Below are 17,283 nucleotides of genomic sequence, written 5' to 3' on the forward strand. Positions count from 1 at the left end.
CTGAGTATTCTCAACTTGGCGCTGACATGTGATGTCAACTGAAAGTGGCAAGCAAAAAAAGTTCAAATCAGGCTGCTATTTCCAGCCATTTTATGTATGTAACCAAACAAAGCTCTGAAAACTCTCCAGGGACAATTTTAAGTTTTGTAAAGCGGCATATTAAACATTAGAACTTGTCCAAAGGGCACTATTCATTCTGAGAGAAAAAGGGGCAGCTGATTTGCACTTTGTTTAACTGGGATGGCCAAGCTTCACTCAAGGGTGGCACTGGCCCCCCTCGGATCTGCCCCGATCAGAACCATGTCTGAGTGTTTGTACGACACAAAGGGAGAAGGGAGAAGAAACTGGATCAGATAACCAGCTCAAATACTTGATAGAAAAAGGAGATGTTTCATTAATGTTGCCCCTTAAACTTAAACTGGGGGTAGAAAATCCATCTCAGGGGGCAAAGCCCGCTCTTGCCTCCTCGTGGCGCTGGGTGTGTGAGAGAGGGACCCAGCTTGTGAATAAAAATTGCTTCACTTTCAGGCAACCAATTTCTGAAAGAACTCGCCGCTGGGAAGCGATTTTTATTTACGAGCCGTGAAACAAACCAGCACTCCCTGTCCATCAGTTTTGTCTTTCGCAGACAATTCTGACGAGAATATCCTGTACACTGGGATTTTTGCCACTACTGGTAGACCCGTATGACCGTATGCTTCAATACACCTACAAATTCAGCTGTTTCCTTCACACTGTGGCCTTTGGCCCAAATTCAATAACTCCTTTTAGCTAATCACTAACATCTGCTTTGCGACCCATTTTCCACACATCGAATAAGACATTCACTGCTCTGTACCACCTCTCCTCAATCTATGAATCCCATCGCACACCCCACAGGTATTTATAGCCCGACCATCCTCGTGCAACAACATCTGCAGGAGCCTGAAGTTACTACCACCTTAAACACAAAAAGTGACTGATGTTTTGTCCAGGGAGCTTATTAAATTAAATTAAATTACATTTCAGAAAAATATTTGTTTTCTGATATGATTTTCTGGGTTTTTTTATTATTGTAACTCAAATTGTTTTGAAAGAAAGATAGAAAGGATAAACAAAGAATGTTATCGATACAGACAATTAAGCAATAAAGAAACAACAAAGAACAGAGCATTAGTTTGGAAGAAGCCATAATACAGTCACCAATGACAGTTCTGATAACTCACATTCAGGCAAGCAGTATAATACATGTAAAGTCAATTTGGTGAACTGACATTCATACTACTATGATCTGCATCCTTTCTTATGTAAATACATTCTACTTATACTAAAGAATATACCTTTCAAAAAGAAGAAACAAAGAAAAACATTTTGATTACACAATGCATAACAGGCTATTATGAATTCACTATTAATGCCAGAATTACATCCTCCTCCTCATCACTATCAGAAAACATTTTTTTGTGGACAACAAAGAAAAATAAAGAAAAAGGTAATGAAAACATGCAATTCAGCGTTATATGAGACTAACTAGCTCTTAGTTAAGTTTATGACAGTTTCTAATTGGAAGCAACATTATCATGACAACCTACACAGAATACCTTTTCAGTAATTAAAATTTAACTAAAAAATATGAATTATGACTCGTCTGAAAGTGCAAGATTTTTATCATATGACATGTCTGACTTCAGCCACTGGATGGCACTGTGGACACATGACAGAAGCAGAGTCTTTTATGAAAATTCACTTCTCTGCTTGGGAGCAGCATGCTTGGGCATGCTTCTTGAGCTCTCTGGGTCGTCATAAAGAGTTTTTGTCTTTAAGGTTAGTTTTAAGTTTATATTAATTTGAGACGGTAGCAGTTTCATGATAAAGGTTTCAACCATATCATGGCTTGATTCAAACAAGAAGGAAGAATTGTAGATTCTCTGGGGGGCTTCACAACTCTCTGGAGTGTTTATGGTGTGAAGGTGGGGAGGGGGGGGTTAAAAAAAATGACTTCCCATAAACAGTCGGAAAAGTCGATGCCTAGGTAGACTTGTTGGCTGGCTCCGTAGAGGGTGGTGGTTTAAAAACAAGTGTAAGCTTGGCATGTGACAGCAAAATGAGCCAGTTCTTTAGTAAACAGTGAATTTCAAAAGGAGAATTAAAAAATATATTATTTAAAACAATAATAATAAAGAAAATGGAGAAAAATCATCTCAACAAGTTAACATGGTTACAAAAACACGCTTTGCCTCTAAACCAAAACAAAGTGTTTGTCAAAACATCCAGCATTGCATCAGAAACATTACACTAGCTTAGATTTACTAAATTAAATTAAAAATACTGAATGTGGAGCCTCTTGATTGTTTTACACATATAATAGAAATAAAACTCATTTTGGGGAGAATATGCAGTACCACACCTTCTCATTGGGTGGATGAGCTTTAGGCTTGAATTTGTGTTCAGCACAGGAAATTACACTTAATTTTATGCTTAGGTTTTAAAAACTGCAAAAAAACAAGAGGTGGTTGTCACCAAAAAACAGACTGAAATTTGGCCTAGAATCACCGTTTCCTGTTGACTTTTACTCTCAGGCCGTGTTAAGGTTCCACTCATTTCTGCTGATTTCCAACACTGTCCTTAGTGCACTTATGTGTTTTTACAGTCTTTGAAAGCCTGAAATTCTTCCCACACTCTGAGCAGTGATACGGTTTCTCTCCAGTGTGAATGCGCTGGTGCTGTTGAAGAGCCCTCTGTCGAGTAAAATTCATCCCACACTCTGCACAATAATAAGGTTTTACTCCTGTGTGAACACGCTGGTGATCTTGGAGAGTCCTCTGTCGATTAAAACTCTTTCCACACTCTGAGCAGTAATACAGTTTTACTCCTGTGTGAATGCGCTGGTGATCTCGGAGAGTCCCCTGTCGATTAAAACTCTTCCCACACTCTGAGCAGTGATACGGTTTCTCTCCTGTGTGAATGCGCTGGTGTCTTTTGAGATGACTCTGTCGATTAAAACTCTTCCCACATTCTGAGCAGTGATATGATTTTACTCCTGTGTGAATACGCTGGTGTTTTTGGAGATTACTCCGGTCAGTAAAACTCATCCCACACTCTGAGCAGTGAAATGGCTTCTCTCCTGTGTGAATGCGCTGATGTGTTTTGAGAATACTCTGTTCAGTAAAACTCTTCCCACACTCTGAGCAGTGATATGTTTTCTCTCCTGTGTGGATGCGCTGGTGTATTTCGAGAGCACTCCGTACCCTAAAACTCTTTCCACACTCCAAGCAGTAGTGATTTCTCTCCTTGCTGCGTTTCTGTGTTTGTCTGCAAGATGTGTTCATGTGGAGGGTACCAGATGACGTTTCCTGAGTACGGGAATGTTGTCTGGACGCCATATTCTTTTATCTCAACTGTTTCAGCAGCTTAATTTTCCTCTTGGTGGAATGTCCTGACGTGTTTACGGAATCACATATAAGCTGGGTAGGAAAGTGCAAGAGAAGATTTGAAACAGGACGTCAGTCATTTCTAGAAGAAAGTGAAAAGAAAATATAAACTAAATTTGCAATTCAACAAAACAAGTCTAATGCAAATGCTTCACCTACACCAACTGGCAAAAGGTGTAAAGAATGAATCAACTTCAATGTCATGTGGAAAAACTCAATAACCTTATGATTTATATTCCTTAAATACCAAATAGACCACTGATGTTGGAAAACTGCAGGGCTAGTACAGCAGCAAAACAAGAGCTAAACAGGAGCAAAATATTGATTGATCCATATCCTACAAATAAATACAAAAAGAATAATCACTTCATTTACAATCCACCATCTGTGACACCCAAACACACATAAATTAAGATGTTTACATTAACTATCTGAATATTTCAGACGGTAGACATTAATAAACACAGCGTGAAGACACACATAAGTTCCCCAAAACCCGATCACAGCAGCTCCTCCTCTAAATCACTGCAGGATGAGCAGCATTTCCATCAATGAGGCTCTAACAGACATTTAAAGACCCTCATCAGTCAGTTACACCGACATATAAGGACTGAAACCAGCTTAAAGCAGCACTTACAGCTCTTTAATCTCAGACTGAGTCTCCGTTTCAGAGTCTCCCCCAAACACAACACGCGGTCCTCACGGAGAAATTCGCTCTGAACGTGGACTTTCAGGCTGCTCAGCTTGCCAGGCTGCGTCCCGCCTCCCCGATCACAGCCAATAACAGCATCGTCAGCTACGCCTTCAAGCCCAACCAATGAGGTCGCGGAATCACGGAGCTGCGCTGGGATTCAAAATCCAAGCACAGTAAAGAGCAAACAACAGCAAAATGACAGGAGCAAAGTATTACCGTACACTATTTACAGATTTACAGAAGAAAGTAGAGATAAATAATAGAACAAAATATACTAAACAGTAAGAATAATGTGTCGATGCACAAAACAAAGTGACAAAGTCCAATGTGTAGTTTAAAATGATAGAGTGAGTTTTAGAGACTCCTGTAGTGAATTCCAGCTCACTGTTGCTCTGAGAGAAAAGCAAAATCAGATCTGATGGGTTTAAAAAGATCAGACTCACAGAGGCAGCTTCACTCAAACCAGTAATAATGTTTTTGTAGTCAGATTTTTCGAACACCAAGCAATTTGTTTATGAATTATTCATGATTTATACTGTCACGTTTACCTAGAAAACTTGTCAGTCAATTTATTGTGGTAATAATGCTGTAATATAGTGGATTAAAATGTTCCAGCCAACTTTTGGAACAAACTTTTGTGATTCTTGGCTTATCTCATGAGTCCTTTATGTGAGTGACTATCTGTTCCACAATCATCTACTTAGGAAAACAAATGTGTAAAAGAGGTCATGTCATACTGACCGTGTAGCTGTTTTAGTTTGTTTTAGAACAATATGAAGTACTTCCTGAGAGCTGTGAACATCTTGGCGGGGGGGGGGTGTAGATTAAGAGCTGGTAGGAGTGTCTATAATGGGTGTTGGAGAGCTGTTTAGAGTGTGGTGTAGTATGAGAGCTGTGAATGTCTAGGTGGGGGTTGTAGGTGCATGACTGGCGGATTAAGAGATGATAGGAATGTCTATGGTGGGTGTTTGAGGTCTGTTTAGAGAGGGGGGGTGTAGTGTGAGAGCTGTGAAGGTCTGGCCGGGAGGTGCAAGTCAATGGCTGGTAGATTTAAGAGCTGGTAAGAGTGTCTATGGTGGTTGTTTTAGGTGGTCTGTTTAGAGGGGGTGTAGTGTGAGGGCCATTCAGGAGGTTGATGATCTAGTTCAGATGTTCCCAATCCCAATCATTGAGATCACACACACTGCATATTTTTGTGCTTTCTCTACTCTGACACTCACCATTCAGCATTTAATCAGATTTGCGTGTTTTTCTAATTCATCTACACAAAATGTAAAATTTGATTTAGTATGATAAGTTGGTGTATTGACAAATTTTTCCATACAACAACAATAAGACGTGTATTCTAATCTGGAGGCAGCTGGCCAACTACTCACTGTCTTCACAGGCACTTGTCTCGTTGTCTGGGGGCAATTTAACCACAGGCTGAGGAACAGGCTGCTGTTATGAGTCATATCTGTGGTTTATGTTCAACTTGCACCAGTATTACACATAAACATAAGTATATATACGTTTTTGAATCTTTTCAGTTCACTTACTGTCCTTGTCCACCTTAAGGAACCAGGTTTTTTATTGTATATCAAAAAGAACCCAGAAAAAATGCTCTGCACAGTCAGCATTTCATAAGCTGTTTTATGTATTTTTGCTAGATTTTTGTGCACCTGGTGTAACATTTAGCTGTCAACATTAACATACACAGATTGTAGCAATAAAAGACAAAAGCAGGCACTAATAAGTTTATGTTGTGTTTATATAGAAAAATAATTTATTTCAACTTTTACATAGTCTTGTAAACTACACTGCTTTCATTGTTCCAGGACAACATCACTCTGTAGCCTTAACTACCACTGTGTTTTTCCCCACACATGCTGGAAAACTGAGCTGCCTCCAGCCATTCTGCCTGTATTTTTCTTCCCTGTAAAAGCCCTTCTTCCACAGATCTTCTTCCTTTTCCTGTGAGCTAAATGAGCTAAAGAGATGTGTGTAGACATGAGGTCTCAGTAGACATACAATATACTGCCTGGCCAAAAAAAGTTGCACACTCTAATATTTTGTTTGACAACTTTTAGCTTGATTATGATGTGCATTCGGCATCACATTGTTTCAACAAACTCATGCAACATCACAACATTTATTTCCAAGTAGAGCTGCATTAACATTTTAAAGTCTTCTCCAGCACACCAAGAAGACATCCAGGGGGTTTAATGTCAGGATTCTGTGATGGCCAATTTCTCCTTAAACCGCTCTTTCACAGTTTGAGCCTGATGAATCTTGACTGTCATTCTGGAATGTGCCCATACCATCAGAGAAGAACAAATCTATTGATGGGATAACCAGGTCCTTCAGTACATTCAGGTGCTCAGCTGACTTAATTTTATAGCCACATAATGTTGCTGAGCCCAGACCTGACCACTTGAAACAACCCAGATAACGCTGCCTCCAGACACTCATTCAATGGGCACTATGCATGATGAGTGCATTGCTTCTGGACTCATCATGCATCACATGACCTTTTCCCATGGCTCCAGAGCCCAATTTTTATGCCCGCTAGCAAACTAAGCCTTTTTTTCCTGATTATCTTTACTAACAAGTTGTTTTCTTATGGCCACACAGCTGGTAAGTCCTAAGCCTGTGAGTTCTTGTCGCATTGAGCATGTGTAAGTGCTCTTCTTTTTAATATTAAACACAGCCGTGAGTTCTGCTTTCCATTTTTTACAATTTGATCTCACTAAGCATTTAAGTAATCTTTGATCAGTCATTCAGAACTTTTTTCCTACCACATTTCTTTTATGAAGTTAACAGTTCACTGCTATCCTTCCAGGTTTTAATAATGCCATTCTTAACCCAATTTTGACCCTTTTGAAACACACTAACATCCTTTCCATGGCCACCAAGGACATTGTCCTCCATAGTTGTTTAAGAAATTAGAAGCTATTCAGTTCATCATTTAGGGTTAAAGGAATGGCAGCCATCTGAAACATATTAATCACTACAGTAATTATTCAATCACAATGATCTCGGGCCCAGAAAAGGCTGCAGCTTTTTTGGGTCATATATATAAATGGTTCCTTCTCCTTTTCATGGTAGAGTTTTCTCTGGATTTCTCTGGGTTCTCTGAATCTTTTAACGATATGTACTGTTGACAATTAAATCCCAAAGTTATTTTACATTTAGAAACATTATTGTGAATTGTTGCACTATTTGCCCATGCAATCTTTTAGAGTGGTTGAACTCCTGTCCATCTTCTGAAAGTTTCAGTCTCTCTGGGACGGTCTTGTTACTGACCTGTTGCCAATTCGCATTACTCAAAGTCTTTTTTTATCCCAGTCTCAATTTTTTTGTAACATGTTGCTGGCATCAAATTCAACATGGGAATATATCTTTTAAAAACAATTAAATTATCAGTTTCGATCATTGATATGTTATCTTTGCAGTATTTTCTATTAAACATACAGTTTAAATGATTTGTACATCATTTAATTCTTTTTCATTCATTTTACACCTCATACCATCCTTTTTGGATATGAGGTTATATATATATTTTTTTTTTATATTTACTCATGTCATAGTAAATAACTTGCAAAAGGGTGTGGGAAAACTTTCTCCCAAATATATCAAACTTTTTCCCTCTAGTTGATCTGTTATATGTTCTTACTTCTATGTTTGTTATATCTGCAAATGTTGCCTGATAGCTCTGGATAGGTCTGTTCTCTGTCTGTTGTTTTTCTCTTTACATTTTTCTTCCTTTTTTCCTCTTTTCTTCACCACTTATTTTTTATTGGTATGGAACGAAATGAATGTTATTTAGCCAGCTGACTAACTAATATCTGCTAGATAAGCAAGTTAGCTAACTTGCAAATTTAATTTCTTAGTAACTACTAATATCCAAAGATGACCATACTGGCTGATCAAGGCACTACATTCCTCAAATTCAGCTTTTAGTTAGATACTTATGTTTTGTAAACCAACTGACCCAATTTAGCTAACATTTACAATCACTGCTAAATAATTGCTTGTTGGGTGAAAATGAGCTGGTCAGTCGGTAATAATATTAAATTATACAAAAGCTCTGACTGCTCATCTAATATGGCCTCATAGCCTCTTTTTTAAAATTCTCTTAAACTTTTATAAAGGTACAAAGAAAAGATGTCCAGTGTTTTCACTGACGACCTTATTGCAATTTGTAGATATAAATTAATTTAGAATTTGATTCTTGCAACACACTCAAAAATGTTGGGACAGAAGTATGTTTACTTTCCAGGAATGGACGTCATCTTCACGGCAGCATGTGTTTTTCTAAAATCCCAAAATACCCTGCAACAGTGATACCTTCACACATTCGCAAGTCACCACACTGTGGGCAGATTTTCAGGGTCTGTTTTTCCCAAAACTAAGATGTAATGTGGACTCACAGCCCACATTTCCACTGTCTTTCAGACCATCTGAGATGAGCTTGGGCCCAAGGAACTCGGCAGTGTTTCTGGATAGAGTTGATGTTTGGCTTTCTCCTTGCTCAATAGTGTTGCATGTCTTGATGCAGTGGTGGACTGTGTTAAGTGGCAATGAATTTCTGAAGTATTCCTGAGCCCATTTTGCTATATTTAACAAAGCATCCTGACAGTTTCTCATGCAGTTCCATCTGAGGGTTCGAAGGTCACACACATTCAACAGTGGTTTCCAGCCTTGTCCTACACTGACTGAGATTTCTCTGGATTCTCTGAATCTTTTCAAAATATTTATGCATGGTTGGATGGTGAAACACCTAAATTCTTTGCAATGTTGCATTGAGACATGTTTTTTTAACTGTTTGATAATTCTCTCATGAAGATTGGCACAAAGTTGTGAGCCATGACCCATCTTTGTTTGCAAAGACTGAGCTATTGGTGGACCTTTTATATCCAACCATGATACCCTCACCATTTACCAGTTCACCTTTTTTGAAATGCTTTAAAAAGCTGTAACTTGAATATTCTGTAATCCTTTCACTCTTATTGTGCCTCTGCCCCACTTTTTGACTGTGTTGCAGGCATCACATTAAAAATTTGTTCATATTGAATAAATAAGCCCATTGTTCATTGCAGACCTATCAAAGCTTTTTACTTTGGTCTGTTTTGATGTGTGCGAACACTCCACCCATATTCGGGTCTGAAACAAACTGCTGAAACCTGTGGGTCTGCTTCCAACCAAACCCTTTTCAGTTCACTGCTGGTGGAATTCATCAGTAGAGCCAGCTTTCCTCTTCTACTAGCAGCATATCAGCGCTGTACCGTCAGTATAATCTGCCTGTTTTAACGTCTGACTTCTTCCTGCAGCTTGAGCTCCAGCTGATAAAAATGACAGACAAACCATAAAATAACAGCAAAGATCTGTGTTTGATTTCTGGCAGAGCATCAGCGACCAGTGAGTGAATAATCAGTGAGTAGTTAAACTCAACTTGATAAACTAATGACAAAGATGCAGATATTAAGTAAGGTTTATTATTATTGTTGATTGTTGCGACGCTGATCTAAAAGCGTGAGTGGAGTGAGGTTTATTTCAAATGAAGCGCTAAAACCCTGAAAGCTAAAGAGAATCCCAACAGTGACTCTTGCGGAAAAGACACATTTTCAGTGAAATTGTAATGAACTGCAGCTTGAAGTCACAGTCCACATCTACATCTACATCTACATTTACACCTTCCTTTCACTTCAAGCTGATTTCTCAGACCCGCTTCTTTAGCTTCTTTTTCCTCCCTCTTCTCACATGTGCTTACTTGTGTTTTTTTTTTTATTAAACTCAGATTTACAAGAACTCAGGCACTTCCAGGACCCATATCACCGCATGGAGGCTGGGGGTCCTGCATCGCCGCACCTCTCCCCTGATTGAATAAGAATGTAATATATATATACCAATGAGTACTCAAGGATGTACATCAATCCTTGGTTGATTCCAGCTGTGATCAAACCACAATCTACCAATACTTAATTCAAGACATGGCATTAGAGAAGGCTTATCTGGTGAATATGCAGTGTGGGACATGCACACGGACATTCATGATTATCTCCTGGTGCCATTCTCAGTTGATTTTAGGATTGAAAAGTGTGGCATTAAGGTGGCAATTACCCTCCTATTCTCTGATCTTGGAGACTAATTGTCCTCAGTTTAAAGGGTTGGTTAGAGAATTGTTAGCAGATGGATCCTGTAATAAGAAAAGGTCTGGGATGTGTGGCTGGTTCTGGTTGTTTGCAGCCCTGGCTACGTCTCAGCGGCTTATGGACCCACTGTGCACATGCTGCTGCCTGCTTGGAAGACAATCGTCCATTGTAATGATTGGCAGCAGCATATGCAATATTTGAGGCCCATCCTAAAGTTGCTGAGTTGGGCAGGACTCACAGCCAACCCAAAAAGTGTGTGATTGGTTGGATGGAGGTACGGTATCTGGGCATACACTTGGGTCATGGACAAGTTTGTCCCCACAGTTCCTGGAGCTGGCTGGCTGTTATTGTAAGTGTGTACCTAATTGTTCAAGCATCACCTGACTGATCTCACTAAAAAGAGAGCACCAGAACTAGTCCAGTGGGTATGTGGAGGAGTGTCACATGCAGGACAGAGAGCCAGTCACGTTGAACCAGCAGGCTGAGTAGCTGATGATGTTCACCAATTTATAGTCATGTATTTTCTCTGCACTGAGAACAGAGAATAAAAGAGACCAGGAGAGAGACAGAGTGAACTGAGCAGATTCAAGACTGAAAAGTCATGAGTAAAGCAGTTCTTATTTAGTTGTGCAAGCTGAAAAGTTGAAGTGTTTGTGTTGTGAAATAAAAAGAAAACTCTGCATCTCAATACCCTGCTCCCAGTGTCCTCACTTCTCCCAGCGTCCTCACTTCTCCCAGCGGATCAAAGAGTTATCACAATAGGTAATACTGGAGTGACTGTTTTAAAGTGAAATATGAAAACATTTTCTTTACCTAATGTGAACTTAGTTAACTAACTGATATGCTAAAAACTGATAGCCTACTATGTTGACTACAATTTGCAGAACTCCATATTGTAGGTAGATATCTCCATTCTGTAACTACACACTGATGCAGACTGTATATAATATTGTAGCACTTCAATAAATGTTTGAATTAGAAGAAGGAATGTTAGAATAGGTTATTGATCTTCAGCATCTGTTCACAAGGTTGTTCTAATAAGCATTCTTATTTTGAAGGTGGGGCTAGTTTTTCTTCATGAAGGTATGTGGTAGAGCAAGAAGAACTGCATCTGCATTCCAAAGTCTAGGCTGCAGCTGAGGTAGGCTGCATTTCTCAGTTGCTACATCATAGAAGGCTGTTCCAAAGTGTAGCACCCTTCTTATACAGTCTAGAAATGCATGCCTATGTTTGGAGTCATTTCAAGGATGCAACTGATTGGTTACCTTTGGTTACCCATGGTTCTGTACACAAACGATGCAAAGGAAAAAAAAACAGCATCACGAAAATGGCAGAAAATGAAGCCATTGGAGCAGAGCTTATTTTAAAATGTAAATTGTTCATGTCCTTCAATTCGTCTTCATGACCTCATAAAGTGGCCTCTATTTTCTCTCACCAGCTCGCTCACAGGTTTCATGCTGCAATTGCAGGAGGCGCGACCTTTCTGATGATGTCACCATGCAGCCTTGTTAAGACTGTTCCATTTGTGTGACCAATAGACTGCTAAGGAGGAGTCTTCATAGACTCTGTGCTACTGAAGACCTGCACTACCTCAACTGCAGCCTAGGCTGTGGAACAGTCTTGAGAGACAGCAACGAGCTAATTGCTGAGAGAATAAGGCATAGTTTAGGCTTCCGCATATGTACAGTGTAGCTGTGGCCAAGAACAGCTTGTTAGTAAAGCACTATGACTTGTGCAAAAACTGCTTCTCTGAAAAGCGGTGAACACTACAATATAGTTTGAATAAGTGCTAATCTTTATTTTAGTGTGCTTGTAAATAAAATCCTTTCACAACTTTAGTGATTGCTGACACTTGCTTAACCCTTGCAAGGTCTGATATGATTGGCTGAGCCATCTTTACACTTTTCCCCAAGGCTGAACGGCAAAGGATTAGAGTCTCTAGTTGTGGTGTTAGAAAATCTCTGGTAGCGCCACAGAGGCAGTGATGGATAAGAACAGCAGCAATGCATCCCCCAAGTGACTACCTGCTATCACAGTGTATTGTAAATTTGGAGTCAGTTGAATAATAAACAGTAATTACAAAATGATCCTGATGATTTGAACCAATTATGTAAATTCATTTTGTGGGGCAGATTTTCTCATCTGTGTCTATAAATGAAAAAGGAATTTGAAAGACATGAAATGTAAATATTCTGTCTCTGACCAGTCAGAGTCTTCTGAAAAAGAGAAACACAGCCAAAAATCTGTAAAGTAACAGTTTTTATCTGTATAATTCTCTGCAGGACTTTTTGTGCAGATACTATTGAAGGTGTTTGATCACAATAATTTAAGAAAAATCTGTAAAAAAGTTTTTATCTGTTTGACTGGCAATTACACAACAATGCATCTCAGTAACACAGAACTAACGGACCGAGTAGAGTAAGGAATTATATCCACGGGGAGTAAATAAGTACCGTAATGCAGTACTTTAACATTAATGAGTAATGTGTCAATCAGCACTGTTTAAGAGTAACAACCCCAACAATGATGCAGGGCTACTACACTAAAATCCCTGAATTGTATTCATTTTTCTGCATTTCAAACTCTATAGAAACATATTCAGGGTGATTTTACATTTACATACCATTAGAATAAATGAAAATAAATGTCAGTACAGTAAGACAAGATACGTGTGTGTGTGTGTTTGTGAATGTGTGTGTGCCCGTGTGTGTATGATAAATGTTTGTTTCTGTAACAGTAAATCAGAAGTGTATCTCATATATAAACACATAGTTGTGTTTCTGTTCTTTTTAGTGAATCTTTCTCTGTACTTTGTACATTTCAGAGAAAACAGAGAAAACAGTTTATTTTTAATCTCTTTTTATTTATTTTGAATAATTTAACCACAGAAAGATTTGATTTCTCTCATATTTATAGTCTGAGATCAAACTGATAAACAACACTGTTTACCAACCTGACCTCTCTGTCTCTCTCTCTCATTCTTTCTCTGTCTCTCTCTCTTTTTCTCTCTCTCTCTTTTGCGCATGTGTGGGCCTCTGAGATGCAAGTGCAGTGCGTGTGTGAGAGTGGTTGGTTTTCTTTCTGGCTTTTTTCTTTCCCTTAAATTATTTTTTTGTTGTTTTCTCTATTTTTCATTGAATTTGGCTCAGGGCTCACAGGGCAGGGTTTGTAGGGGGAATTTTGGTTAGGTGAGGGGTGTGGGGGTAAGGGGGCTTGAGCAGCTCACACATTGGCATGGTGTTAAGGTGCTGGTCAGTGTAGAGTACTCAGCGGAGGAGTGTAGTTTAGCGGTACAAGCAGTGGTGGGTTATAACGACATCAAGTCTGCATCCTGAATTAACAGCCCTACTGTTTTTCAAACAGGTAGAGAAAGTGAACGCGCTGGTGGAGCAGGGCATGGTGTTGAAACACTTTCACAAAGCTGTTTCCCCCTCGTGAATCCAGTGAAAAAAGTTACCCTGAGCAAGTCCCCCCGTTGATTAAAGACAAAGTCTTACTGCGTGAGCACTCTCCAAACAGCCACATTGTTTCACGACTCATAAAACCCCTTTAGGCTGTAAATCTTCGCTTTAAGATTTAAGATTTAGGATTCTTTATTGTCATTGCATAGGTTACAATGAAATTGGGTAGCAATCCTAAAGGTGCATAAACAAAAAATAAGATTAAACTAGGACTAAAGCAAAAAAATATGTAAAATATTAAATGGAATATATTAAAAGAAAGACTATATGATTTAAAATAATTTTAAAAAGTATAAATAGAACATTATACTATAAAATAATTGAAAATAAAATGACTAAAAATTTAAATAAAAGGGTGGATATAAAAGAATGTAGCAGCTATGGTATTGCACATAAGGGTATTGCACATAAGTGAAAGGTAGTATTTCTATTTACAGATGCTGTAAAAGAAGGTGCAGTTTAATAATAAATATAAAGTGCAAATGAATGTAAATATCTTTATTATCCCTGGTGTTTGTTCAAGATGTAGTCTCCTTCAGAAGACGGGTGTTTGTTTTTTATGGCATAGATGAGTTGAACTGCCCGGGCAAGGCCACAGAGACTCAGCCTGAGCCCAGCTGAGCTGAAGCAGAGGCCACGATGTGAAATCTTACATAATACTTGGTCTGGTCTTAGAAAATCAAAATATACTGTCACACAAAAATAAGGAAATCCATCAATATTGTCCATACTTGATCGCAAGTTCTGCCATGGCCCTGGTGTTAAGCTGAGAGGACATTTGGGCGCCAAGAAGTTGTTGTAGCTGTTCAGAGAATGTGTCAGAATGTGCTTGCTAAGCTGTATATTGTTTTTACTTCACTTCATTTAGTCTTGGTATAAAAACAAATAAAAGAATATATAAAAATCATGTATGTTTACTGTGAGGAATGTCACTTATTGTGTATCATTAACAAATGTACCAATTTGCACTTGTTTGCGCTTTGTACTTTGTTGGAGAGCTTATGTGCAATTGCAGAAAACAATCTGAAAACAGATTGTGTATGTGTGTATACAGGAACAATAAAAGACACAGGCAGAAAGGGAAGCCATTGAGTCAATGCAAGCACTCTGGAATCACCAACATTACACTGGTTAACTTGTAGATCAGTGTGGCCAAGTGTCCATGTCACCACTGATCACTGGACCAGGTTTACCTTGTGCCCACGGTGTTGAGAATCGTCATCCCATCAATACTTCAAAAGGAGACAGTTTTGTGGTTGAACTCAGTGTCATGCACATTTCACAAAGAACAGCTTTAATCCATTTCCTATTCCCAGTTTTGTGAGCCTATCTTTAATAGTTCTGTTTGTGTATTCTGATGATCTAGAATGTATGGAATATGAAAATTCCATTCAATGCAAGGTATTGGCAAGTTATGACCAACAAATACTTCAATTGTCCTTGTGCTGGCATGTGTGTGTAACAAATCAGCACGACAGGCAGACTCCTCTACAGTATCAGCACAACAGTCATGAATGTCAGTGAGGATGTCAGAATCAGGGAGAGAACACATTTGATGCAAACAGACTGTTTGGAGATTGTGGCAAGGATGTTTTAATGGAGACATTACTAGTGCATGTCAAAATGTTCTTATAACTGCTGAGCCTCTGTGCCATCATGTGTTGAGTAGACATTGTATTGAGAATAGTGAGCGCTTGGTGAGAGATGTACAATATCATTGGTTGTGTCAAAGTTTTTCTTTTCTGCATCCAAGACCAAAAGGGCTGCAGTTGCTACTGTACATAGACATCCAGGCAGCCTTTAAGTTACAACTAATTTAATGTTTTGGACAAATAGGTAACAAGTCTCAGGTGGACCCTGTGCTGCTGAGCTCAGGGGCCACCTGAGACCTGTCCCCAGGACACCTGTGGCAACCCCATAATGTTCATGTGTGTACAGATGAAAAGACTGTCTGTAGTCTGGCAAGCCCAAGGCTGGAGCAGAACACAGTGACCACTTTAGTGCTGAGAAGGCATCTGCCATTTCGGTGGTCCACTCAACACTGACGGGTCAGACTTGCAACACTGTCTCAGGATCTTGTCATAATTGGAGCAGTCAGCAATCCATGAACAGCAGTAATTCACTGGTTCCAAAAAGATATTATGCCTTTTTTTGTGGACAGGGGTTTGAAAGGCTTGACAATCTGTATTCAGTCTTGTGAGAGTTTCTGACTTCCTTCTTCTGACAAAATGAAGCAGAGGAATGATACAGTTGTTTGGCAGTACTGCAGCATCATCATCAACGAGGAGGAGTAAAATATCAGTACTCAACTCCAATCCTGACACCAAAATTGTTAGGAGTTTTTCCTTCTTGTACCTTTCTGATCACACCTTCACCTCACTGAACCTGTTTTTTCTCCCTTGAAGCTTCGGGGGAGTACATCAGAACAAATGACACACAGGCACCAATGTTCAGAGACACACCTTGTTTAATGTGGGTCAGAATAGCCTTTTTATACATGTGAGGTTAAAGAAGGCATACATGATTGACAGCAAGAGATTAGAAGATAAGTCGCACCCAGAAGGTTCTAACATTTATAGACTACAGGAAGTTGCCACTGAAGAAGACATGTAACGTTGAACAGGCACGGAAAGACACTAGCGGATCTTAAAAACAAAAGTTGGTTTAATGAGAGAACACTTGCGAGAAAAGAACAGAGTCAGGGCAAATCCAAAAACAGAATCCAAAGACAGGCAAAAAGTAAAAAAAACAGAAAATACAAAAACACAAGCAGCCAGAGCAAATGTGCAAATCCAAAAGAGTGATAGTTGAAAAACAGGCTATGGGTTCAGAACACTAGTCATGAAATCAGAAGAGAAACGTTCAGTAAACCAGTAGAGTGGCAATACCTCGCAATGAGGAGAACAAGCCAGGATCCTTTTAAAGTCTAAAGCAAACTAACACAGGTGTGTTGTATTAGTAATTGGGTGACTGTGAATGGGGCAGAAGCCTGTGATTGGCGGAAAGGGTGATGTCATGATGATAGAAATTCTGGGAGATGGAGTCCTGGAGCGTGTTCATTTATAGCATTTTGAAGTGTAGCTATGTCTAAATGGACAAAAAACAGCTAGCAGATCCTCGGTTGGAAGTTCTTCACCGTCATCACGGATGTTTTTGGCAAGTGGGTCATTTTTAGACGTAGTTAGCTGCTAGCTTATGTTAGCCAAACAGGTCGAATTGGAACTGAAAAAGCCTGTACACTGAAAAACCCAAACACTAATTTGGCTGAAATATAGATAGATAGATAGATAAATAGATAGATAGATAAATAGACAGACTTCATTGTCATTGCTCAACAGAAGTACAAGGAAGTAACGAAATACTGTTAGCATCTACCAGAAGTGCAAATAGTAGCAATAGTGCAAAATGGACAGTGCAAATGTGATATAACAGGCATAAATATATCAGTGAAATATATAACTATATTAACAATATATACACAATTATAGATATAGTTTATATATATATATATATATATATATATGTATGTATGTATGTATATACAACCCCAATTCCAAAAAAGTTGGGACACTGTGTAAAATGTA

At 39.0% G+C, this 17,283-nt stretch overlaps 1 protein-coding gene across 3 annotated transcripts in view; it reads right to left on the reverse strand.

The window, feature by feature from the left end:
- Window positions 1-1,402: 1,402 nt before the first annotated feature.
- LOC118817048 (zinc finger protein 501-like) overlaps window positions 1,403-17,283 on the reverse strand; it is a 57,610-nt gene continuing 41,729 nt past the window's right edge. The window contains exons 1-2 of one of the 3 annotated variants that reach the window (XM_036583711.1): window positions 4,048-4,149; window positions 1,403-3,492 (exon numbers count right to left, since the gene is read on the reverse strand). In XM_036583711.1, coding sequence (XP_036439604.1) covers window positions 2,577-3,362 — 786 coding nt within the window. In that variant the 5' untranslated portion in view covers window positions 3,363-3,492; window positions 4,048-4,149 and the 3' untranslated portion in view covers window positions 1,403-2,576. Of the gene's footprint in view, window positions 3,493-4,047; window positions 4,150-17,283 lie in introns of those variants that run through there. The other 2 variants (XM_036583712.1, XM_036583710.1) reach the window with 2 other exon arrangements.

The sequence above is a fragment of the Colossoma macropomum genome, unplaced genomic scaffold, assembly GCF_904425465.1.
Source record: "Colossoma macropomum unplaced genomic scaffold, Colossoma_macropomum, whole genome shotgun sequence".
NCBI classification, from domain to species: Eukaryota; Metazoa; Chordata; class Actinopteri; order Characiformes; family Serrasalmidae; genus Colossoma; species Colossoma macropomum.